We start from the raw sequence: 26,791 nt of genomic DNA on the forward strand, positions 1-26,791 counted from the left end.
TATCCACCAAATAGGTAATACTGGCTGCCATTGGGGCTAAGAGGAAGAGACCGAGTTAGGGGGTGAAAGTCAAACAGACTTTCAGTTTTTTCTGTAATTTTTTAATTGATTTCTCCTCCTCCACGCTCTTGCTCTTCCATCTTCTCCTCCTCTTCGCCGTCATTCTCTTTGCGTAGCGTTCTTACACTACGTGAGTTATAAGTAAACGAAACCAAAACAACAAAACAGTTTATATTTAGAAGTGCAGTCTCCCTTCCTGAAAAACCTTATCCAGGGTTAATAATTTTCAAGGAGAAAGTAATCACCACTAATTTCATTGGAGAAATTTGTACCCTTTATGTTGTCCAGGCAATAGCAAATACCATAAAGATAGACACAATTACGTCAACAGTTAACATCAGTTTGCATAACCCGACCGAACAAAGTGGCTTCCCGTTACTATTTGACAGGTGTATTTACATGACTTGTTTCAGCTCTTACATACCGTGTAGTTAAAACTAGCACTCAGACAAAATAAACACACTCTCTATATTGCAAGTGCAATGAAAAAAAAAGTAAAGCTAAACATGTCTGTGAAAACAATGCAAATGATGTATGAGATTATCTTCACTACAAACTAGCAAACTACTGGTACCCAGCAACAACTCGAACACACGCCAGCCAGCTGAGGCGATGACCTTGGGCTCCTAGCTGCTCGCGAGGACGAAATCCACGGGAAGAAATGCCTCCTGATCTCAGTTAGGGGTAAAAAGTCGAAATCTCGGACCCCAAGTGGGCGTATCTCTAGGTAGGACGCTTGCCAAAATAACATTTTATTCCGTGTGGGAGTGTAATCAATTGTTATTCCCTTTTCTGTATTTTTCGAATTTCCACTTTTAAATAGGGGCTAGTCTGGGGCGTCAAAAGTATGGGGTTCTAATTCTGCCACCAACTGACTTAGTCAAATCATATCCTCATCAGTGAAACTGGGCGTAAGAAGTTTGAATCTCCGAAGTCCCCGCTACTTTTAGATTCACGGTAAAGCAATCCCACCTCCTGCAGTCTTGCCGAAGAAGTATTTTGGCCCTCTCGGCTCACTGTCCGCGCAGCCTCCGGAAGCAATCTAAACTCCGCCCCCTGCACTCTGGACGGCGCGAAAACCCAATTGACAAGAACTCCCTCCGAATCCCGCGGGTAGGATCTGTGTTCGGCCTGCTTTCTCCGCGGGATCCCCAGTCCCTATCACTCAGAACTGGAGCGGCGGCCTCAGGGGCACCCCGCGCTCACCGACCGCGCCCGAGGGTCTTCGCTGCCCGCGCTTTCTCACCGCCTCTTCCCGCGTTCTACTTGGTTGAGCTGGGCCCAGCCTCTGCGACCACCCCGGGCAGTGGGCGCGGGGGAGTCCGAGGCGGACCCCGCGGCCCAGCTCCTCGCTCCTGCTGGAGCCGGCTGCCTCCATGGCCTCCCGACAGGCCGGGCCGGGCCGCGGAAGGTCCTAGGAACCGGGATTCCGGGAAGCAAGGAGCATGGTGGGGGTCTTGGCCATGGCGGCGGCAGCTGCTACCCCTCCGGTGAAAGACTACGGGAATGAGGTGAGCTTGAATATCTCCGAATGTTGGGTGTGGGGGAAAGGTAATCCCGACTTAGGATCTATGAGGGGGAAGGAGGGATCTGGTGACGCCCCAGAGTCTGACATTCTGTGGAACAATTGCTGGGGTGTGTCGTTTCTTAAAGACGTGATAGGTCCCTAGAAACATTGGGATTGTGACATGTTTGCGGGGACCTTAAGATGCCTAGTAAAGGACTAGTTACCAGATCCTGAAATGTTTCTGGAACTTGATGTTTTGGACTTGTGAAATGTTACGGAGGATCCCAGGGTCAAGTCTAGGGTTCATGAAAAGGAATCATAGAACTTTAGCGTTGAAAAGAATCTTTAAGTTCTACTTGTCCACCCAATCACCTGCTCTAGGAATACCGCTTAGATTGTCACTACAGGAATCAAAAAAGGTACGTCATTTAAAAATCACTATCTCATTGTTCTAGGTAGGGCTTAAGATACTGCAGTTAGAAGTCCCAGCTTGGCATGCTGTTATTCTCCTGTGTTCATCAAATTTGAGTGAAATGTACTAAGCAGTTGTTGTTAAGAGATTCTAATGCCATGAAGTAGTGGAGTAGCATCTAAAAGTAGACGGTTGCTATATTTTTACACCTTTCAAGCTCGCATTCTAACTGAAGTATGCAAACAGATGTCTTCGAAGTGAGTCAAGATGTATATTCACTTATTTCGCTGAGACTCTTACTTTTTAGAATTGAGTACTTTTGTCTGCTTGCTAATAGATGTTATGCTGATACTTCTTTGCTGAAAAGGCAGTTGCTCTGCTTGTCTCAGGTGTGAAGAAGGACTTTTGATACTTGAATTACACAGTTCTTGCTTTTTGTTTGCTCAGTTTTCCAGTCTTTTCATTACACGTTCTGCTTTTGGTGCCCTGCTTAGAGGGCTATTTCACAGTAATGATACTTACTGTTTAGTATTTTAAGGGTAAGGACCTTATACACATTATTTTACTTAATATCAGCCCTGTGATGAGGTGTTTTTATCTGTATTCTACAGATGAGAGAAGGTTAAGAAGTAATTAAAAGTAAGTTAGGTTAGAAAAAGTAAGTTAGAAAATTAACAGTAATTTGCTTAAGGTCCCACACTAGTAGATGTCAGAGCCAGCACTTGAGCTTAGATCTGCCTGACTCCAGAGCCTATGGTATTGTGCCTCTGATACGAGCTCACGATAATAATAATACTAACAACTTATTAGCATTTTCTTCTAGTACATTTATCATTTCATTTTAAGGTGTAAAATTTTAATCTGTCTGTAATTTATTTTGTCTCATATTTATCCGGAGGGTTAAAATTTGTCCCCGTACTATTTATTAACTACTTCTTTGCCCACTAACTTGAGTGCTACTATTATAATATACCAAATTCTTAAATACACACTTATGTCTCTTTCTGGTTTTCTAATCGGTTCTATTAAGTTGCCTGCCTATTCATGCATCAGTGCTATGCTTTTAATCATGATAGCCTTATAATCCATTTTAATTTTCTAGACTTATAATTCCTTTGTTACTTATCTTCAAAAAAACACAAAAAGGTTTTCTTGTTGTTCTGGCAAGTTTTTTCTAACAAATGAACTGAGGGAAGTTAAAAATAAAGTTGCTGGAGCTTTTTTTTAAGGGTACTAAATAGTATAAGAGGCAGGCGGTAACTCTTAATAGCATACTAAAACACTGAAAAGTCTTGTTTTATTTGTAGTAAATGTCCACTATAATTTTCACTTAATTAGTAAATTTTGAGATCCTAGACTTGTTCACCATGTACCTGTTTCTTGGAAATAGTTAGAATAATTTGTTTATTTTTAACTAAAATAGTATAAAGGGAATGGAAATAATATTTATAGAGTTCCTAGCATGCATCAGACTTCACATGTTTGTATGTAATATGTTCATTACAAATTCTGTGGGGTGGGTGGTACTATTCAAAGGTTATAGAGTAAACAGAGGCCAACAGTAATAAACACATTTGTACACAAGCATAGGGGGCCTTGAAACTTTTTATTGACGTATAATATATAAAGTACACAAATTATAATTGTATAACTTGATGTGACATTGAGATTTGAATGTAGGTTTAACTTTAAAGCTCTTTTTCTTCCTAATATGTAATGTTTATCAACTAAGGGAGCCTTCCTTTTTTTATTGCATTACATAAAATAATAGATCCATGTTTAAAATTTATGTTGCTTGAAATAAGTGGTTTTCTTCTTTTAAATTGATAGGCAAGCAAGAAGCGAAGGAAAGATGATGACAGAACTTGCAAAACAATCACTAAATATTTATCACCAATGGGGAAGACTGCAGACAGGGTTTTCTCTCCACCAAAATCCAGTAATATTCTGGATTATTTTAGAAAGACTTTACCCACAAATGAGAAAACTCAGACAGCAAAAAAGTACAAGATAAAATCATCCACACCATTGCCTGCTGACAGTGACAAAGACTGTAAAACACCTTTGGAAATGTCCTCAAATACAGAGAATAAGAAGAGAGGAAAGAGACTTAATTTATCTCATCAACTAAGTCATATTAAAACTGAAAATGAATCTGCAATTGAAATTAACAGTGATGATAGCAAGGAAGACTCCAGTTTAAGTAACAATTTTGTGGAAACTAGTCCTTCTGCTTTACTCTACAAGAAACATGTCAAGGTACTTGCAGAAAGTATTCAAGATACCAAAAAACAATCAAGCACTATGACCTCCAAAAAAAGTTCTAAGAAAATAAGTCCTAAACAAGGCCCCTCAAAAAATGATCGCAGAAAATTGAGGAAAAGGAAGCACAGAGAGGTAATAGATCTATCTGAAAGTTTACCCTTAGCAGAGGAACTAAATCTCCTTAAAAGACATGGTAATGATAGTAAACAGATAATGCCTTCCCTAACTAATGAAATGGAAAATACTGCAAATGATGCAGAATCTAGAGATAATATAACTAAAACAGCCCAGTTAAATGATAGTACAATAACTGTCTCATATGAGGAGTTTTTAAAAAGTCACAACGAAAGTAAAGTGGAACAGGCACCAGACTCTACAGTGTCTGTTTGTATTCCTTCTGCAACTGTTGACGATGCAGTCAAAAGTGGTTGTATGACTGACCCAGAAACCTATGAAATTTCCCAACAGGTCCGCTTTAAGACAGTCACTGTTCTTGCACAAGTTCACCCCATCCCCCCAAAAAAGACAGGGAAAATACCCTCAATTTTCTTGAAACAAAAGCAGGTGGAAATGGAAAATAGTCTGTCTGATCCTGAGAATGAACAGACGAGTCAGAAAAGAAAATCTAATGTCGTTATACATGAGGAAGAACTAGAATTGGCAGTGTTGGAAGCTGGAAGTTCTGAAGCTGTGAAACCAAAATGCACTCTAGAAGAAAGACAGCAGTTTATGAAAGCATTTAGGCAGCCAACATCAGATGCACTTAAAAATGGAGTCAAAAAGTCTTCTGATAAGCAGAAAGAGCTCAATGAAAAATTTTTAAATGAAGAAGGAAGAGACAATAATTCTAAAAAAATCATGGAAAATCCTAATATCCAAATGATTTCAAATAATGGCAATTCACAGACACATGCTGATAAAGGAGGTTTTCCTAAGGAGAAAAGTAAAAAGCTGAAGAAAAAGAATAAAAAAATCTTAGATACTGGTGCTATTCCAGGTGAAAATAGAGAGAGAAATCCTCAAGAGAAAGAATCAACTTTTTCCTTTAAAGAGAAACAAAATCAAAACAGGCTTAGAATGAGTTTAAGACAAAAGAAAACAGAAGTTTTCAAAAACAGCACATTACTTAACAGCAAAAACCTTGTTTGTGAAGATGCAGCAGATGATGACCCTCTAAAAATTTCCTCTCCGTGTAACAATAAGTCTTCAAGAAAAACCGGCATACCAGTTAAGGATAAGGTTATACACTCTAAAGCTGAGACTGAAGACAGCTTGGTATTTGTTTCTACACTGAAACCAAGCAGAAGATCTGTAAGAAGTAGCAGCACACCTGCTACAGTAATCATTAGAGCTACTGATTCTGAAGACGCACAAGACGATAGTCCAGTAAAAGCTTCCACTCCAAAAGCAGCGAACTTATCAGGGAAGCGTAGCTTATATACAGCGGAATTAATAACAGTATCCTCTGATTCAGAGAGTCCTATTAGGTAAAGTTTTATTTTGTTCTCAAGTTCTAAATATTCTGCATGTATTATTAGATGTGAAGGAAAATATGTCAAGCACTGAAGAATTGTTTTTTTTTTCTAGAACACAGCTCATTTATAAGAAAAAGAAAACAGGATTTCAAAAATGTTGCTTATTTTTCATATTTAATTTAAACTCAGGCATGATTTCAGAAGAATTCTAGCCGTATTTTAGATGAGTTTTAAACTCTTATTTATCATAGTTGTTAATTCCTGGAGAAATATCCTCCAAATATGAATTCTGTGCGTTTAACAAACATAAGATTAAAAATAAATCATAGAACATTTTTAGGTAAGCTGAGCCATGTACTGTGAGGTGTTGTGTTGGCCAGAAAGTTTGCTCAGGTTTTTCCATAAGATGCCTCGGGAAATCCGAATGAACTTTTTGGCCAACTCAACATATACTTGCATGTTGGTTCTGGCTAATCCTAGGGGCTAATTTTCTGGAAAGCTTATGATTTATAAAATGAAACTTTATATTTTCTAAGAGTTTAACATTGAGTTTGGCTTACTTTTGAATCAGTAGTTTGAAACTGTTGGGGGGTGTCTTTTTTCGTTTTCTGTTTCAGAACTGTCCAGATATTAGAGCCCTAGTTGGTTACTTTCTATATTTAATTGAAATTCTTACACATTATAATCACATAAATGTTTGTGAATATCTTTCTGGGTTTTTTTCAGAATGAAATTCACCAGAATTAGTACTCCCAAAAAATCTAAGAAAAAATCTAAGAAAAGGTCTAAGAAATCTGAAACAGCTGATGAAGATTTTGAGTCTCAGACTAGAAAGGTAATTGAAATATTAGGGTGTCCTGTAAGTGGTATTCTGTTTTGTAAAACAGTAACTATTACTATTGGAAGTGATACGCCAAAAGAAGATTCACATATTTCATAGATTGGTTATGTTAACTATAACCCTATATTATTTTTTGCTGTTATTTTATTCCTCTAGTTAGCTTATTAAGAGATCAACATATCTTATTGTGAGATGAAAGCAATTGATAAAGACAGTATCGTTTGCTTAGAAAAAGTTTTCTTAGTGACAGTTATATTCCAATCTTTTTCCCTAAGGCTGCTTATGGAAATAAGCATGATTGAATTTTTGGTTTATTTTTATAGATCAGAGGCTAACAAGTGGGGTCTCTCAACCCTAGTACTGTTGACATTGTGCGCTGGATAATTCTTTGTTGTGGGGAACTGTCTTATACGTTATAGGATGTTTAGCAGTAATCCTGGCCTCTACCCGTGAGATGCCAATAGCACCCCAACTGCCCTAGCTGTGACAACCAAAATATCTCCAGTCATTGCTAAATATCCCCTGGAGGGAAAAATCACCCCCAGTTGAAAACCATTTTCCTAAAGGGAGAGGTTGTATGTATAAGAATAGTTTAGCTGCTTTTGTAAAATAAACTGCTTATCCCTTATGATGAGAGAATTGGATTCTCTCCTGGGTGAGTAGGTACGAGAGTGTGTGTGTGTGTGTGTGTGTGTGTGTGTGTGTGTGTGTGTGTGTGTGTGTGTGTGTGTGTGTGTGTGTGTGTGTGTGTGTGTGTGTGTGTGTGTGTGTGTGTGTGTGTGTGTGTGTGTGTGTGTGTGTGTGTGTGTTGAAAAAGCCACCAGGGTGGTTCTGATATAATCCTTGGGTGAAAGCCACTGCCACAGAAAGTTGGTATCTCTTTTGTTTTTATTTAACAACCAGGGAAGCCCTGTTTTTCTTAACTGTTTCAATGATTGAGTCGTTAATTTAAATTTAGCTGGATTATTTTGAATGCTAACTTATCCTAAGTTTCATCAGCCTGTCAAAAATTTTGCTAGGGACTTCCCTGGTGGCGCAGTGGTTAAGAATCCACCTGCCAATGCAGGGGACATGGGTTCGAGCCCTGGTCCAGGAAGATCCCTCATGCCGTGGAACAACTAAGCCTGTGCGCCACAACTACAGAGCCTGTGCTCTAGAGCCCGCGAGCCACAACTACTGAGCCCACACATCTAGAGCCTGTGCTGTGCAACAAGAGAAGCCACCACAATGAGAAGCCTGTGCACCGCAACGAAGATCCAACCCAGCCAAAAATCAATCAATCAAATAAACTTATGAAAAAGAAAAAAAAATTTTGCTAGCAGAACAACAAAAATCTGTCACTCTACTACTATAAAGCAGATCCTTAACATTCCTAACCTCCTTATGTATGTTCTGAATATCCATATCTATTCTTTTTTTATATTTTAGTTTTAATTTAAAAAATATTTTTTTCCATGCCTAGTCTTTTTAATGTTTTTAAAAAACATTTTAAAAGTTTTTGGAATTCCCTGGGGATCCAGTGGTTAGGACTCCGCGCTTCCACTGCAGGGGGCACAGGTTCGATCCCTGGTGTGGGAACTAAGATCCTGCATGTCACAACGCACAGTCAAAAAAAATTTTTTTTAACTTTTAAAAACGGCAAACATTTGTTTAAAAGACACAGTAGTATATAAATTTAAAAGTGAAAACTTTTAAAATTTTCTCTCCTACTGTTTAGGGGGAACCCACTTTTTTTTTCTTAATTGCTATCTCTCTTACGTTTTAGAAAGATTCTACTGAACTTTTAAATGCTGCTTATTTATTTATTTGGATTTTATTTAATTAATTTATTTATTTGACTGCCTTGGGGCTTCGTTGCTGTGCGTGGGCTTTCTCTAGTTGTGGCGAGCAGGGTCTACTCTTCATTGCGGTGTGCGGGCTTCTCATTGCGATGGCTTCTCTTGTTGCGGAGCACGGGCTCTAGGTGTTCTGGCTTTAGTGATTGTGGCACGCAGGCTCTAGAGTGCAGGCTCAGTAGTTGTGGCGCATGGGCATAGTTGCTCCACGGCATGTGGGATCTTCCCGGACCAGGGATTGAACCCGTGTCCCCTGCATTCGCAGGTGGATTCTTAAGCACTGTGCCACCAGGGAGGTCCCCAGGGGGAACCCACTTTTAATAGTTACAAGTTCATCTGTCCAGACTTTTTCCTATCCTTAAATATTTATATGTCATTTTTAAAAGGGATCATATAATGTGAGCTATTTTGCAGCTTGCTTGCTATGTGTTTTCTTTTGGGTTTTTTTTTTTTGCATCTTGGTTATCACATTTATTGGAAGGGTTGGAGAAAAATAAAAATGCCTTTTAGTTTAAGAATTTGTGAGTTATCTACAAATCAACTTATTTCAGAAGTTGAAGAATTCTTGGTTATTTCCTAAAATCAAAACATACGCCTGTTTCTCTTTTGAATATCTTCTACATTTAAAGAGGCAATCATACAAAATCTCCTATTTTCCACACAGGATAAATTCTTTGTTTCAACCAACTCTCAATGGTGGGGCAACTAGCACAACACCGTCTCCCCGGACAAAGAGCATCGGGATATTCCGTTTGGTTGATTTATATATCTCTTCATATGTTTCTTCATCAATTTCTATAGTTGTCACAGTTTCTTCCACATCTCCCAATATCATATTTAAATGCTGATCATAAGCATGTAACCTGCCTCGAAGCTCTCTGTCGTTTCTCATTTTCACATAGATTCGTTCATCCAGACTGAGCCTGAAGAGATCCAGAGGCTCTTCTACAGTGTTGGTAGTTTGTTGCTGGTCCACGTCGTCCGCCATCTTCCAAACCCTGCGCTCTTTGCTTGCTATGTTTTTTTTTTTTTAACATCTTTATTGGGGTATAATTGCTTTACAATGGTGTGTTAGTTTCTGCTTTATAACAAAGTGAATCAGTTATATATATACATATGTTCCCATATCTCTTCCCTCTTGCGTCTCCCTCCCTCCCACCCTCCCTATCCCACCCCTCCAGGCTGTCACAAAGCACCGTGCTATGTGTTTTTAATTCAAATGTAAAAACCTGTAGAACTCAGAATATGGAAAATACATTATCTGGAAGATAATATTTAAATGCACAAGATCGCTTAGTACATCAGTGGCAGAGCCAGGCCTGAAGGCCAGACTTTATTCTTATCAGTGCTCTTTTCCATACCTACTACCTTTTCAACCTCTCTTCAAAGGACTCAGCCTGAAAGTGACTAAAATCAAAGAATAGGTGCCATGAAGATAATGGGGAAATAACCAGTAATTCTTATCTGTACAGACATCTATTTGTTTGTTTTGGCTGCACCAAAACATGTGGAATTTCCCTGACTAGGGATTGAACCCATGGCCCCTGCGCTGGAAGCACAGAGTCTTAACCACTGGACCACCGGGGAAGTCCACAGACATCTTTTTATTTTTATTTTTTCCGCGGTACGCGGGCCTCTCACCGCTGCGGCCTCTCCCGTTGCGGAGCGCAGGCTCCAGACGCGCAGGCTCAGCGGCCACGGCTTATGGGCCCAGCCGCTCCGCGGCACGCGGGATCCTCCCGGACCGGGGCACAAACCCGTGCCCCCTGCATCGGCAGGCAGACTCCCAACCACTGCGCCACCAGGGAAGCCCGCCAGACATCTATTTTTAAAAAATGTTTTATATACAGACATTTAATATGGATATCTTTTTGGGTATTTTTCACACACGTAATTATATTTATCTGAATAGATTTCAAGCAAGCAATAAAGGCAAGCCAAGTATAATTAGACACATTTTAATTTCATTTCCTTGGTAAGATTTGAATAACCATTTTTTTGGTCTTTTATTTAGTGTGATCTGTGATTATATTTTTCTATTATATATGTACTTAGTGGACTTCATTTTTTTAGAGCAGTTTTAGGTTCACAGCAAAATTGAGCAAAAGGTATAGATTTCCCATATACCCAGTGCTGTCACACATGCATAGCCTCCCCATAATCAATATCAAAATAGTACATTTGTTATAATTGATGAACTTACATTGACACATCATTATCACCCAGTGTCTGTAGTTTAAATTAAGGTTCACTCTTGGTATTGTACATTCTGTGGGTTTAGACAAATGTAAAGTGACATGTATCCACCATTATAGTACCATACAGAGTAGTTTCACTGCCTTAAAAATCCTCTGTGCTCTGCCTATTCGTCCCTTTTTCCCTGGCAACTACTGATCTTTTTACTGTCTTTAAAGGTTTGCCTTTTCTATTTTTTTCTATTATTAAATATAAAATATTTGCCAGTAACCTAAATTATTATTTCACATTTGTGTTTAGGTAAGCAGTGCTTCAAAAAATGTATCCAAAGCAAAACAATTGATTGAAAAAGCAAAAGCTTTACACATTAGTAGGTCAAAAGCTACTGAAGAAATAGTGACACCTTTAAGGCGTTCGTCCAGACATCAGACGCTCCCTGAAAAGTCAGAAACAGAAGTAAGTATTACAAATATTTATTGATATAAATTCTGTTCTGTTCTTCTGTTTGAAATGGGAGAAGGAAACTGTTATAAAATTATAAGGTAGAATTGTAGGAAGCCCTGAGGTTGTAGAAAAAATATCATTTTCCATTCTCTTTTCGAAGGCTTTGGCTCTCTTTTGCCTACAGAATACACTCTGAATCCTTATCAAGTCATTCAGGATCCTTCTTAGGCTGAACTAGCTCCTCCTTTTCCTCAAAACAACCCCCCTTCCTCAAACACACTCTTTTTGCTCCGTCATACTAAATTATTCATTTTGCCCCAAAGGCTGCAATTTTTACTTTTTTCAGTTTGTAGTTTCAGCGTAAAATGTATATTAGGTACTCTCTTCCACCTGAGGAATTCCTACTCAGAGTTTAAGATCCTGCTAAATTATGCCACCATCTCTCTCTCTTTTTTTAAAAAATATAATAACATGATTTATTTAAAGTGTGCAATTCAGTCACTTTTAAAGAGTGTGCATTCATTCACAGAGGTGTGCATTCATCACCACAGTCAGTTTTAGAATATTTCATTACCCCCAAAGGAACCCTCATTCTCCTTAGCTGTCACCTTCCTATCTCCCCTCCCCCAGCCCTAGCCAAACACTAATCTACTTTCTGTGTCTATAGATTTGCCTATTCTGGACATTTAATATAAATGGTATCCTACCATATGTGTCCTTTGTATCTGGCTTCTGTCATTTAGCATAATGTTTTAAAGGTTCTTCCATGTTGTAGAATCAGTATTTTGTTTCTTTTTATTACCAAATAACACCCCATTATATGGAAATACCACATTTCATTTACCCATTCATCAATTGATGGACATTTGGGTTGCTTCCACTTTTCGGCTATGAAAAATGCTGTGAATAATCGACTACCTACTCTTGAAAGCTTTGCTGATGCCTTCAAGACAAATAGTTTCCTTCCCTATAGGTACTTTAATTTACTTTCATGGGGTTTTTTTTTTGTATTTAGTCAGTATTACTTTCACTATACTGTATTATAACTAGTTAAACTATGTTTTAAAATAAATTTATTTATTCATTTATCTTTGGTTGTTTTGGGTCTTCGATGCTGCGCACGGGCTTTCTTTAGTTGTGGTGAGTGGGGGCTACTCTTTGTTGCGGTGCGCGGGTTTCTCATTGCGGTGACTTCTCTTGTTGCGGAGCAGAGGCTCTCGGCATGCGGGCTTCAGTAGTTGTGGCATGTGGGCTCAGCAGTTGCGGCTCGTGGGCTCTAGAGCACAGGCTCAGTAGTTGTGGTGCACGGGCTTAGCTGCTCTGCGGGCATGTGGGATCTTACTGTACCAGGGATTGAACCTGTGTCCCCTTCATTGGCAGGCAGATTCTTAACCACTGCACCACCAGGGAAGCTCACTAGTTAAACGATTTACTCATAGATTAGCTCTCCCTCTGTCCCCTAAACCCTGGTGGAAACTTGACACCAACTCTAGAGTTTCATTTCTGTGTGCGTTCCCAGTGCCTGCTGTATTGCCTAACACATAGTAGATGCTCAATAGATGTATGCTGACCACATGAGAACTTACCAGACTACATCTAATACATATCTAGAATGTATAGTTCTGAAAGGGAATAGCCATAATTTTTATAGCTTGGTTGTATTGATTCTTTTATCTGCAATATAATCTGTTCGTTGCTTCTTTAAAAAAGAAAACCCATGGTCATAATCAATCCACTCTTTGATCACGTGAACTTGTATGATATAAGCACAGACTATTGCCATTCATATCCTGTGTTTTCTGTGTTAGTTTCTGACAGGGAGATGTATGGAGTTGCTAATGTGATTATCTTGTCATGGCTTCTAGCACTGTAATCCTTTTGAAATTTTAATAACATTAATTGTATGTTATTAAAATTTTTTTTCTTATTCTGTCTTAGGACTCTGTAATAACAGGTTCAAGTCCTACTCCTTTAAAGCATCCTGAGAAAAATCAGAAGAAACTTCAGTGTCTGAATGATGTGTTAGGAAAAAAACTTAACAAGACTCCTAAAAATGTCCCTGGTAATCAGATTTGATAACTTGATGATGAACATTAGAATGTTTTGGGGGGATTATATTGTTCTGAATTTTAACTTTATCTCATTTTGATTTAATCTCTTGTCTTATAAAATATAACCTTTTAATTATATTAGATATTTCTATTTTAATGAGTGAGTAAAGTTATAATGTAGTGAAGAGTTTTACAAAAGGTAACTGAGTGTATTTTAAGTGATTGCATTTCTTTGTATCTATTTAGCCTCAGTTAACTTAGTGGTTCCCAAAGCTGACTGATTATCAAAATCATCTGGTAAATTAAAAAAATTTTTAAATCCTTAGGTCCTTCCCTAGACATACTGACTGAGAATCTCCAGAGGTGGGTTGTGGGAATCTGTAGTTTAAAAAGAAGCTCCCCAAGAGATTCTGATATTGATTTTGCCAAGTTGAGAGATCAGCTCATTATAGAAAATTTTTTAATTAAAAAAATTTTTTTTAAGTTTTAAAAGTAGCTAGAGGTAAGTGGAGATGATGAACCTTGATACTAACCTAAGCATTTATTTTTCTAAGGAAAAGTGAAAGTCGCGCCTTTATTTCTTACTAGAAAGGCTCAGAAAACAGCTGATCCTGTCCTTGGTTTTGATGAAAGCAGGTCAGTCTGATACAAATTTTAAAATGTCAAAATATTTCATGGAATGTATTTTGCATTCATTTACTTTGATGAGAAAGCATTTAAGTTATCATCTGAAGCTTTGATAAATCCATTTTAACAGATGACAATATTGACAATGCTACAACTGCAATTTGAATATCTTGGTCTTTTGCAAACATTTTGTGTCCATCTCTAGACAAAACAGTGGGAAAATAAACAAGCAAACCAAAAAGCTGATTTATGAACTTGTTCAGTAAATATTTAAATACCTACTATGTAGCAGGTGCTGTTTTTGGTACTAGGAATATCATAGGGAATAAGACACATTCCCTGTCCTCAGGAGGCTTATACCCTAGAGGAAAGACAATCTCTGATTAAACATTAATTGGGCCAACAAATGAAAAATTGCAGTGTGCTAAGAAGGAGAGGTACAAAGGTCTATTAAAAGTTTGTTGAGGGCTTCCTTGGTGGCGCAGTGGTTGCGAATCCGCCTGCCGATGCAGGGGACACGGGTTCGTGCCCCAGTCCGGGAAGATCCCACATGCCGTGGAGCGGCTGGGCCCGTGAGCCATGGCCGCTGAGCCTGCGCGTCCGGAGCCTGTGCTCCGCAACGGGAGAGCCCACAACAGTGAGAGGCCCGCGTACCGCAAAAAAAAAAAAAAAAAAAAATTGTAAAAAAAAAGAAAAGTTTGTTTAGTCGATTTGGTCTGGTCAAGCAAGGATTTTCTTTTTTTTTTTTCTGCAGTATGCGGGGCCTCTCACTGTTGTGGCTTCTCCCGTTGCGGAGCACAGGCTCCGGACGCGCAGGCTCACGGGCCCAGCCGCTCCGCAGCATGTGGGATCTTCCCGGACCGGGGCACGAACCCGTGTCCCTTGCATCGGCAGGCGGATTCGCAACCACTGCGCCACCAGGGAAACCCGCAATCAGAGGGTTTTAAACAGAAGTATGGACATAAACATTTGGATTTTGAAAGTTTAATTTGACTGCTGGATTAATTTGGCTCTTGTACAGAGAGTGGGATGGAGGAGGGATTAGAGTGGATGCAAGGGTTTGGGTGTGAGATGATGGAGGTGTGGACTCAGGTGCTGGAGACGATGTATGAAAAGATTTTAGGAGATAAATTTAAGAACCCTTGATGATTAATTAGACACGGGGGCTGGGGGTGGGAGAGATGAAGGTAGAAGGATGACACTTAAGTTCTGGTCTGTGCCAGTAGATGGCATGATGGAAGAAGACCAGGTTTAGGGACATGAGTTCAGGTTATTTGTTTCTTTTCCTGTTTCAGTTTTATTGAGGAATAACTACATATTGTTAAATGCACAAATCTTTTTTTTTTTTTTTTTTTTTTTTTTTTTGCGGTACGCGGGCCTGTCACTGTTGTGGCCTCTCCCGTTGTGGAGCACAGGCTCCGGACGCGCAGGCTCAGCGGCCATGGCTCACGGGCCCAGCCGCTCCGCGGCATGTGGGATCTTCCCGAACCAGGGCACGAACCCGTGTCCCCTGCATCGGCAGGCGGACTCTGAACCACTGCGCCACCAGGGAAGCCCAAATGCACAAATCTTAAGTATACAGTTTTGATAAGTACACTTATCAAAGTGTATCAAGATGTCAAGATATAACATCTTTCTTTTACTCCCTAACGGTTACTTACTCTTTTTCTGTATCACCACCATCACCACCACAACAAAAGGTTACCACTCTTCTGATTTCTATTACCATCAGTTAGTTTGACTTCGGTTGCCATGGGTTAGTCTTTTCTGTTTTAGAACTTCATGTAAACTTTGTATATATTGTTTTGTGCCTAACTGCTCTTGTTCAGTACACATATATTTTTTAAAATCAACTTTATTCAGGTATAATGTACATACAATCATATGTACCCATATTAAGTGAACAGTTTGAGGTTTAACAAATGTACACACCTGTGTGATCGCCACCACAATAGAGAACATTTCATCACTCTCAAAAATTCCCTTTTGCCTCTTTGCAGTTCATCCCTGCCTTCCACTCCCAATGCCATGCAACCTGTGATCTGCTTTCTGTTGATATAGATTAGTTTGCCTTTTCTAGAATTTCATAGAAATGAAATCATACAGGAGGTATACTTTTGTCTCTGGCTTCTTTCAGTCAAAGAATATCAGTAGTCTATTCTTTTTTATTGCCGAATAGTATTCCTTATACGAATATATTTACCACAATTTATTCTTTTATTGGTGGCCATTTGGGTTGTTTCCCGTATTTACCCATTTACTCATGGATTCCTGTTTTATTCTCTGGGTTTTAATCCATTAATAATTTTAATGCTCAAATTGATTCTAATTTGGCCATTGGAAGCCCTTCAGCTTGGTTTCTATGCCCCTTTGACACATACTCATCATTTATAGAGCATTTCTTACTTTTTTGAACACAAAGATATTCCAGGCTCATCTTTTATTTGCCCTGCCCCAGCTCTTTAATTAGCCTCTTCTGCAAGGAGCCCTGGTTCCTTTTAGTGGAGGTGCTTATTTTGCTCCTGAGGTATCAGTGCTTCTAGGCTTTCTCAGCAGATAAAGCTAGGAAACACACACACATCAAAACTATTTCTAACTGTATATAATATATGTGTATATATTTTTTATTAGTACCTTGTACCCCCTCCTTAAAGTTTACCTTCCGCTATAGGCACATACTAATATAGCTGCTTCACCCATCTTTTCATCCTCCCCTCCAATTAATAGTCAAAAAGGTACACCTCCTCTTTTCTGAGATTAATCTCTTCAGTCTGGCTTTAGATCTCATCTTTTCTTCATTTCTCTCAAATGGGAAAGGAATGGAAATTTTTGAAGCCTCTTCTTAATTACCAACCCAAATTTCAGTTTGCAGAGAATATTACAGTCCTCACTCTATATATGGCAGGCTAGGAAGGGTGTATAAGCCGTGACACACCAGCACCATGCTCTCTCTCCCCTCCGCCACTCCATCATCCCATCCTCCTCTACCCTTTCACCAACTTCCCGCTAAAGTCAAGATTCTTATGATTAGCAATACAAGATAAGCCAGGTGAAACTGAGACATCAATAATAAGGGCCTTAAGGCTCCTGCTATTGTATTGGAAACAATATTACCTTAGAAGTTCTTGTATTAACTTTTAGAAATGTGGCACTGATTTTGTTTTCTGATTATAATATAAATGTATGTTTAAATTAAAAAAAAAAGGAAGACAGACATTTTGGTGGATGTCCTTCAAGACATTATTTTCTATATATACTTATTTTTATTTAAATTTTTTTAACACTGAAAGACTTTCGTTTTTACGATAAGCAGAAAAAGAATTTGACCAGCTAACATCTCAGGTAGCTGATTAAATTTTTTCAAATAAAATTAAGAAGTATTTATTGTATAGTTAGTTTATTTTTTTAAGTGTTTATAACCTTAGCTCTCCTTTTCTTACATCATTTTCTTAAAAGTCAAGATGCAACTGAGAAGCCTCAGGCTTGTGATGTGCAGTTTAAAGCAAAGCGTGACTTTCTAATGAGTGGTTTGCCAGATTTGTTGAAACGACAAATTGCAAAGAAAGCTGCTGCGTTAGATGTGTACAATGCAGTGAGTACCAGTTTCCAGAGCGTCGTTCATGTTCAGCAAAAAGATGATGGTGAGTTTATTACTATGAAATATTTTTAAATGTTAGTAGTAATATGAAACTATGTAAGTTGGTTTAAGATGAGACAAAGGTTTAGGTATAATTCTTATGGGGAATTTAGTGTTTTATCCTCTCTTCTGCAGCCTTGGACTGAGGAAGGGGGTGGGACAAGAAAGCCAAAGGCATCCTCAGCCCTTACCCCTGATGCCAGGGGAGGGCAGGCACATGTGTGGGCCCTTAAGTGAATGCTGTCCAGATGGGCACTGTGTTCTAAAAGGAAGGCAGTTCCCTTCTGAAATCATAGCCTGTGTGTGAACAGATCATCTTTAAGAATTTCTCAGAGGAGCTCCAGCCCTGTCTTTGTCCAGTCTGCTGTTCGCTGTTCACTCAAGGGAAATCTGTTTGCCTCCTTTCCAGAACAACTTGTGCTGTTTAGTACCACAAAAGTATCTTGTGGGCTATATCCTGGAATTGGTAACAGGGAGCTCCATTGGACCAACAATGGAGCAACAGTGCTCCATTGCTCTAGTTCGCTGTTTTCTCACATGTACCGTGCACGAGAGCGAGCTGTTTGCCCAAGCCTTGTAAGGTGGTGTTAGCTTGATCCTGAGCTAATTCTCTTTGGATCCAAGTGCTATGGCAACCACAGTCCTACTTTACTTATGTAGTTTTTAATTACTGATAATGTACAAAGCGTTCTATCTTTACGTTGTTGTTGTTCCTACCTAGAGTTTTTTTGTCAGCACAAAAACAGTTATATTCTTCTCAGCTGGCTTTGTGGTTTGGTTTGGTCTATTCCCTCTACTCATGAAATGTTCACTATGTTCTGTTCTCCTTTCTTTTCCTTTTATGTTTCTGACCTTGATAGTTGTTTTTTTTTTAAACCCACATTTATTTATGTATTTATTTTTGGCTGTGTTGGGTCTTCGTTTCTGTGAGAGGGCTTTCTCTAGTTGTGGCAAGCGGGGGGCCAGTCTTCATCGCGGTGCACGGGCCTCTCACTATTGCGGCCTCTCTTGTTGCGGTGCACAGGCTCCAGACGCGCAGGCTCAGTAGTTGTGGCTCACGGGCCTAGTTGCTCCGTGGCATGTGGGATCTTCCCAGACCAGGGCTCAAACCTGTGTCCCCTGCATTAGCAGGCAGATTCTCAACCACTGCGCCACTAGGAGAGCCCATGACCTTGGTAGTTTTTGAGTTTTGTTTAGCCTCTCGTTTATGGGGAACTTCCCAGTCAGTCTTTCTAGTAATATTCCACTTTTCTTTTTTTCCCAGTTCTTTCACTGGCCATTCTGTTGATGAAGGCTTTCTTGTTACTTTTACTAGTTTATTTTTGTTTTTACATATTTATTTATTTCATTTTCTTTTTTGCTGAGTCGGGTCTTAGTTGCGGCACGCAGGATCTTCGTTGTGGCGCGTGGGCTTCCCTCTAGTTGTGGCGCGTGGGCTCCAGAGCACATGGGCTCTGTAGTTGTGGTGCAGTGGGCTCCCGAGTGTGTGGGCTCTGTAGTTTGTGCATGCAGACTCTCTAGTTGAGGCGTGCGAGCTCAGTAGTTGTGGTGCGTGGGCTTACTTGCCCCGCAGCCTGTGGGATCTTAGTTCCCCGACCAGGGATCGAACCTGCATCCCCTGCATTGGAAGGTGGATTCTTAACCACTGGACCACCAGGGAAGTCCCTAGTTCAGTTTTATAAAGCATTTTCTAATAGTATGTTCAATTATAGAAGTTAGTTATGCTTTTCCTTAGGATCATGCCCACGCTCACCTAGTAACAGAATTTGGATTTCAGGATGCTAACTGCCCCTGAAATTTTTAACCTGATTAGCAAGGTTGATTTAAAAAGGAAAGAAAATATGCTAATATTTGCTTATTTTTAACAATTGGGAGGGAAGACTGGGTAATTTTTATGAATTGTATTTGTTGGAGGTGAGGGTATTGTTTCCTGTATACTCATTTGAGTTTTGGTACATTTGTATTAACTATGTAGTTGTTGTCAAGTCTTCTCATGTTTATTTAGTTGGTATTTGATAAGTGGATAAGGATATGAATGAAGGTAATTAACATAATTTTTCTGTTTTTCTTTAGGGTGCCATTTGTGGCATTTGAAGCCACCCACTTGTCCTCTCTTAACTAAACTTAAAGAACTGAATACTAAAGTAATAGATCTCTCAAAATGTGTCATGGCTCTTGGTGAATTTTCAACATTGAATTCAAATTCAAAAAGTAATACTTCTGCTGTTGTGGTAAGTATGAGAGTGGTCATCCATTGTAGGCAGTTTCCTTCATATCTTTCAGAGGGAAAAAATTTTGGATATTTACTGTTGTGGCCTAAAATTCATCTCTTCCTAGAGTCCAATTTTAAAAAATAAATCCCAGTTGAAGTACATATCTGTTTTAAATACTCCTAGAGCTTTAAAAACATACTAAGAATTAATGATAGCCAGTTTTAAAAGAATATTAGATTACATAGCACATTTAGATACTTTATCAGTCAGAATTATAATCTCATAAATGAGTAAAATACAATTAGTTGAAAAGAAAGAACAATAAAAATATGAACTAAGGAACTTCCCTGGTGGCACAGTGGATAAGACTCTGTGCTTCCAATGCAGGGGGCCTGGGTTCGATCCCTGGTCAGGAAACTGGATCCCACATGCATGCTGCAGCTAAGAGTTCACATGCCACAACTAAGGAGCCCTCGAGCCGCAACTAAGGAGCCCTCCTGCAGCAACTAAGACCTGGTGCAACCAAATAAATAAACAAATAAATATTTTTAAAAAAACATGAACCAAGTCCTTCTAAAGCTGTGCAAATGCAGCTTTGCCATCGAGATTGTATTTAGTGACTAAAGCTAATCCTACAATGACATAGACTTATAGACAGAAAGTAGTTGGTAGTATTCTGATTAATATTAATGGACAATGTGGGTTTAATTGAGCATTTTATTCTTTATTGCAGTTTGTTGGGAGAAGGAAGGATTTGACTGAAGAAGTACGAAATCTTTTGCTGGAGGAAATTAGGTGGTCAAATCCCGAGTTTTCTTTGAGGAAATACTTCCCTTTGCTTCTAAAAAAGCGAACTGAGCCCCAGGTACTTTCCAAGTGTCATCGTAAACAAGGTTAGTGATAATTATTATTTCTGTTAACATTTCAGTTTTGAAAACACTAAGCTTAGCCATTGACTCTTGGAAGTGGTCACCACCGAGAGAACATTACTTATGGTTGATAGGGAGAACGGTTCAATTAAAGTAAAGCAACTTGTGTGATACAGTGTTAGCCCCTGACAGCTTCCAGAGTTGGCAACACAAAGACAGCTTTAATTATGTTAAAATACTAATAATTTATTTAAGGAAAGCCTTAGATGAGGTAGTTTATATAGCCCGTACAAAAGGCAATCTAAATAACAAGTTATCCAGCTTACTTTCAGTATGCCACATTTGATTCTTGTGTTTTCACTTTATAGATAAGGCTATTGGATATTTTGAAGTGGTATTAAGATTATTGGGTATTAAAATTTGTTTTTTGTTGATTAATAAGCACATGCATTTCAATAATTCCCCAAATAGAAAGTCCAAAACTAGAGCCCGACGTCAGTCGAAAAGAAACCAAAAGGAAACGAGTGGAAATGGAAAATCATAAATCCAAAAGAAAGAAACCAAATGAGTATTCAGAAAGTCCAAAAAAGATAAGTGGGAAACTAGAAGAACTTGACAAAAGAAACAACTCCAGTGGGATAAAGCTAGATTCTTCCAAAGGTTTATTTCCTAAAACATCCAGGAAGAAACGAACAGCTTTGAGTACAAGGTGTAAAGTGGAAACAGAAGCCGTAGAAGATTCTGATATTCTGATAATAGATGGTGACACGTCTACATCAGAAGTATCTTCTATTCCGGGTAAATTAGATTTTCTCCCTCTGGTCCTAGAGGTTTTTTTGTTTGTTTTTAACTTCTCATTTTTCCCCTGTCTCTTAATATATGCTCACTGTAACATTCAAACAAAATAAGAAGTGGAAGCCTCACTGATTAGAGTCTTCCAGATAACCACGTTTAACAGATTGCTGTTTGGTCTTTGATTTTTCTGTGCTTCCCTAAATACATATGCTTTTTTAAAAACCTGAAGACTTCCCTGGTGGTCCAGTGGTTAAGACTCCACGCTCGCAATGCAGGGGGCCCGGGTTCAGTCTCTGGTCAGGGAACTAGATCCTGCCTTCTTCAACTAAAGATCCCGCATGCCGCAACTAAAAATCCCGCATGCCCCAACTAAAGATCCTGCATGCTGCAACTACAAAAAAGATCCCACATGCCGCAATGAAGATCTCGCACACGGCAACGAAGATCCTGAGTGCTGCAACTAAGACCCGGTGCAGCCAAATAAATTAAAAAAACAAACAAAAAAACAGGGGGCTTCCCTGGTGGCACAGTGGTTAGAGTCTGCCTGCCGATGCAGGGGATGCGGGTTCGTGCCCTGGTCTGGCAGGATCCCACATGCTGCGGAGCGGCTGGGCCCGTGAGCCATGGCCGCTGAGCCTGCGCGTCCGAAGCCTGTGCTCCACAACGGGAGAGGCCACAGCAGTGAGAGGCCCGCGTACCACAAAAAAAAAAAAACCAACAACAACCTGGAATCACACTCTACCTATTATTTTACACCTGTTTCACATATTTTTGACATATTCCCATTTGGTTACGTAGCTTTTCTGAAACATTCTATTGAATTAATGCATCCATTTAGATTATGTTTTGATAATTTGTACAGCAAGTCTCTGTATTTTTTAAAAATTATTTATTTATTTTTGGCTGCGTTGGGTCTTCGTTGCTGTGCGTGGGCTTTCTCTAGTTGGGGCGAGCGGGGACTACCCTTCGTTGTGGTGCGCAGGCTGCTTTTTGCGGTGGCTTCTCTTGTTGTGGAGCATGGGCTCTAGGCGCACGGGCTTCAGTAGTTGTGGCACAGGCTCAGTAGTTGTGGCTTACGGGCTCTAGAGCGCTGGCTCAGTAGTTGTGGCACACAGGCTTATTTGCTCCGCAGCATGTGGGATCTTCCCAGACCAGGGCTCGAACCCGTGTCTCCTGCATTGGCAGGTGGATTCTTAACCACTGCGCCACCAGGGAAGCCCCTCTATATTAAAGAAAAATTTTTTTAATTTTTTAAAATTAATTAATTTATTTGTTTTTATTTTTGGCTGTGTTGGGTCTTCGTTGCCGAGCACAGGCTTTCTCTAGTTGCGGTGAGCGGGGGCTACTCCTTGTTGTGGTGCATGGGCTTCTCATTGCGGTGGCTTGTCTTGCTGTGGAGCACAGGCTCTAGGCACACGGGCTTCAGTAGTTGTGGCTCTAGAGCGCAGACTCAGTAGTTGGGTGGCCAGGCTTAGTTGCTCCGCGGCATGTGGGATCTTCCCGGGCCAGGGATCAAACCCCTGTCCCCTGCATTGGCAGGCAGATTCTTAACCACTACACCACCAGGGAAGCCCTTTTTAAAATTTTTCTTGGAGCCTGGTTGATTTACAATGTTGTGTTAGTTTCAGGTGTACAGCAAAGTGAATCAGTTATACATATACCTATATCCACTCTTTTTTAGATTCTTTTCCATATAGGCCATTACAGTGTATTGAGTAGAGTTCCCTGTGCTATACAGTAGGTTCTTATTAGTTATCTGTTTTATATGTGGTAGTGTGTATATGTCAATCCCAATCTCCCAATTTATCCCTCCCTGTCCTTACCCCTGGTAACCATAAGTTTGTTTTCTACATCTGTGACTCTACCTCTGTTTTGTAAATAAGTTCATTTGTACCCTTTATTTTAGATTCTACATATAAGCAGTATCATATGATATTTATCTTTCTGTGTCTGACTTACTTCCCTCAGTATGACAATCTCTAGATCCATCCATCTGTCATTTTTTAAAACTATTTTCATGCATTGACTCCACTAAATAAACTATAGATTCCCTTACCCCACAAATTCCACTGGGGTTTTGATTTTGCATTAGAATGTAGATTAATGCCACGTGGTGCGGCCAAAAAAAAAAAGAGAGGGAGATGCATACCACAACGTAGATTAATTTAGAGGGGATTAACTCTTCTCAATTGGGAGGGTAGCATCTCTCCGTTTACTCAGGCTGACCTCCTAGAATGTTTTAATGTATCTTTTTAGTTGTCAAGAAGAGGCTCCATGAAAATTATGCTGCATTTGTTCTTTAGATTACTTCTTACAGTACAAATTATTTTTCATATTTTGTGTTTCTTGAGTGATTATTAAAATTTTTAATGTATACTTTTAAATCTTACTGTCATAAGACTTTATGGTGGTTAGCTTTTAAGAGGGAAGGGTTTTGATGTGAAAATTTTTAAATGTAATGTTAAGTTTTGAAATTGCCTTTTTGGCAATTTGTAAATAAAAATATTTGCACAAATACTTATTGTTACATGAAACAATAATGTAAATGCCTAAGAATATATGTTTATGCCAAGAAACAAAATACTTTAATATATATTTTTTGCTTTAGATTCTGGAACTGAAGACATGCTTTGGACAGAAAAGTATCAACCTCAGAACTCCGGTGAACTCATAGGCAATGAGCTAGCTATTAGAAAGTTACATAGGTTGGTAAAATTTGTAAAGGAATTGAGAAATAGTTTTTGAATCTAGTTTTAGTATTTATTTTATTTGTGCTAAAATCTAGAAATTATAAAGTAATACATCACAAGGTAAAATCTTAAAAAAAAAGAAAAAGGAAGAAGAATTTTCAGTGAAAAGTAAATGTACCTCTTTTCTCCTGTTTCTACTCCCTAGAGGTAAATGACTATTAAAATTGTCTTGTAAAACCTTCCAGAAAACTTTTAATGCATATATTTGCTCCTTTCTTCCTAACAAATAGGATCATATCACTACTAATTCAGGTAATAATCCTTTGTCTATAATTCCCACCTCCAAAGAGTTCCGGAAATTTAAAGTTTATTAACTTTATTATATACATAAATTTTATTATAGTCTTTATCAGCCCCACTTAGTAGGAGTTCATATTTTTTTAACTAGAAATATTCAGTGATTATGGATGTACTGCCACAGACCCACTAGGGGTATTATGTTTTATGTAGTATATGTACCAAATTACATTTCTAATATCTGAAAAATCCTGAATTCTAAAACTCAACTGGCCCAAAGGATTTCATACAAGGAATTGGGACTCATAATAATAAAACCTTTGAGATTGGCATTGTTCTAAGCACTTGATCATGCTTAGCTCATTTGCTCCTTAGAACAATCCTATGAGGGTAAATACTGTTCCTCATGAGGAATGTGGCCCAGAGAGGTTGAGTTATTTGTCCAAGGTCACACAGCTAGAAAGTAGTGGAGCTGGAATTTAAACTCAGTCTAGCTCCAGACTAGAACTTAATCTTTCTGCTCATACTTAGGATTGTATCAATATATTAGACATCTTTCATGTCACCATACAGTCTACTCAGTTCTTCATAGTTTCTCTGTACTGATTTCTTATGTGAGCATACATACCATAAGGTATCTTTTCCGTTACTGATGTATTTTTAGGTTTTTCCTTTTGGAGGCTAATATAAACAGTGTTACAGTGAATATCCTTGCACATATTGTCTTTAGTATTTAAGCAAAAATTACTTCATTTTAAAATATTCATGTCCATGTAAAATTATTCTACTATGTAGTTGATTCAAAAATGTTATGGAGTTCTTAAAAACTAACAATATACCATCACTTACCCTGACAATCATTTTAACGTATCATCTAAGAGATATCTATATTCTGTGAATTTTTTTATTAACATACATTTTCTTATGGTAGTTGGTTGAAAGACTGGAAAAGAAGAGCTGAATTGGAAGAAGGACAGAATTTGAAGGGAAAAAGAGATGAGAAACAGGAAGGTATTTTGAGTCATTTTTTTCCATTTCACTGAACATTTTTAGAATTAGATTAGCTGAAAATTTTTATAAAGCTGCTTGTTTGATATTTTATATTTGGTTTTTTAGTTTTTGTACGTTGAATTTCCAACATTTATTGGCAAGAAGTTTGTGGGATTTGGTCATTGGGTTTGGTGAGACAGAATTGATGCCTAAACAATTGTTTTATGTGCATTTGAATGATTTTTCAGATCCATTGGACGGCATAGACTTTAAAGGCAGTTCAGATGATGAAGAAGAGAATCGTCTTTGCAATACTGTTCTTATAACAGGGCCAACAGGAGTGGGGAAAACTGCTGCGGTATATGCTTGTGCTCAGGAGCTTGGATTTAAGGTTAGTGGACAAATGTTAATGTAATAATTACCCTTGAAACAAAAGGAAACATCAACCATTCTGCCATTTTTTCATATATTCTTTTAGATATTTGAAGTGAATGCCTCTTCTCAGCGCAGTGGTAGACAAATTCTGTCTCAGCTGAAGGAAGCTACTCAGTCCCATCAAGTAGACAAGCAAGGTGTAAACTCACAAAAACCCTGTTTTTTTAATAGCTACAACATAAGCAAGTCACCAAGTAAGTAAATTATTTTCCTGAAGTTGTAATGTTTAAAAACTTAAAATCTAAGAAAAGAATTTTAATAATTAGCATTTTTTAAAAATAAATTTATTTATTTTATTTATTTATTTTTGGCTGCATTGGGTCTTCGTTGCTGCATGCAGACTTTCTCTAGTTGCGGTGCGTAGGGGCTACTCTTCATCATGGTGCGCGGGCTTCTCATTGTGGTGGCTTCTCTTGTTGTGGAGCACGGGCTCTAGGCCCATGGGCTTCAGTAGTTGTGGCTCACAGGCTCTAGAGCGAAGGCTCAGTAGTTGTGGCGAACGGGCTTAGTTGCTCCGTGGCATGTGGGATCTTCCCCTACCAGGGCTCAAACCCATGTCCCCTGCATTGGCAGGCTGATTCTTAACCACTGCGCCACCAGTGAAGTCCCAATAATTAGAATTTTGCCATTCATTTTTAATCTTTTCCTATATATATACATGCCTTTTTCATTTTTCTTGGACTTTATGTTTTAAAACAAATCTCAGGACCATCACATAATTTTACTCATGTATATATATTTCAATATGTAGCTCTAACTGATAAGGACTTTTTTAAAAGCATAACCACTATATCATAATCAGACCTAACAAAATTAACTATATACCTTAATTTGATGTAATATGTAGTTTAATTTCAGTTTTCTGTTTCAAATGGTTTGTTCAAATCAGGATCCAAACAAGGTCCACAGTTTACATTTGATTAATGTCACTTAAGTTTCTTTTAATCTAACAGCTCCCTCACCCTTTCTTTTCATGTCATTTATTTGTTGAAGAACATGGGTCATTTGTCATTAAATATCTCACATTCTAGAGTTGGCTGATTATATCTTCATGGTATCAGTTAACACATTCCTCTGCCTTGTATTTCTTATAAACTGGCAGTTAGATCTGTGGGGTTGATTAGATTCATTTCCATTTTGGTGCTGGCATAC

General features: G+C 38.7%; 2 protein-coding genes across 2 annotated transcripts in view; one reads left to right on the plus strand and one right to left on the minus strand.

Annotated features, from left to right (window-relative positions):
• The first annotated feature begins 1,505 nt into the window (after positions 1 to 1,505).
• Positions 1,506 to 26,791, plus strand: part of ATAD5 (ATPase family AAA domain containing 5) — a 35,804-nt gene continuing 10,518 nt past the window's right edge. The window contains exons 1-14 of the mRNA XM_060135875.1: positions 1,506 to 1,571; positions 3,810 to 5,731; positions 6,446 to 6,554; positions 10,892 to 11,047; positions 12,974 to 13,097; positions 13,641 to 13,722; positions 17,170 to 17,354; positions 19,424 to 19,581; positions 20,297 to 20,456; positions 20,904 to 21,092; positions 23,836 to 23,932; positions 25,146 to 25,225; positions 25,453 to 25,595; positions 25,683 to 25,833. Coding sequence (XP_059991858.1) covers positions 1,506 to 1,571; positions 3,810 to 5,731; positions 6,446 to 6,554; positions 10,892 to 11,047; positions 12,974 to 13,097; positions 13,641 to 13,722; positions 17,170 to 17,354; positions 19,424 to 19,581; positions 20,297 to 20,456; positions 20,904 to 21,092; positions 23,836 to 23,932; positions 25,146 to 25,225; positions 25,453 to 25,595; positions 25,683 to 25,833 — 3,622 coding nt within the window. The remainder of the gene's footprint in view (positions 1,572 to 3,809; positions 5,732 to 6,445; positions 6,555 to 10,891; positions 11,048 to 12,973; positions 13,098 to 13,640; positions 13,723 to 17,169; positions 17,355 to 19,423; positions 19,582 to 20,296; positions 20,457 to 20,903; positions 21,093 to 23,835; positions 23,933 to 25,145; positions 25,226 to 25,452; positions 25,596 to 25,682; positions 25,834 to 26,791) is intronic.
• On the minus strand, positions 8,923 to 9,398 carry LOC132511314 (U6 snRNA-associated Sm-like protein LSm3). Its single transcript, XM_060134415.1, has one exon. The coding sequence runs from the start codon at positions 9,381 to 9,383 to the stop codon at positions 9,075 to 9,077; it is 309 nt and encodes a 102-aa protein (XP_059990398.1). The 5' UTR covers positions 9,384 to 9,398; the 3' UTR covers positions 8,923 to 9,074.

This window comes from Lagenorhynchus albirostris, chromosome 20 (assembly GCF_949774975.1).
Source record: "Lagenorhynchus albirostris chromosome 20, mLagAlb1.1, whole genome shotgun sequence".
NCBI classification, from domain to species: Eukaryota; Metazoa; Chordata; class Mammalia; order Artiodactyla; family Delphinidae; genus Lagenorhynchus; species Lagenorhynchus albirostris.

Excerpts from the sequence above, each read along its gene's own strand:
- LOC132511314 (XM_060134415.1), bottom strand. The coding sequence starts at position 9,383 with ATGGCGGACGACGTGGACCAGCAACAAACTACCAACACTGTAGAAGAG.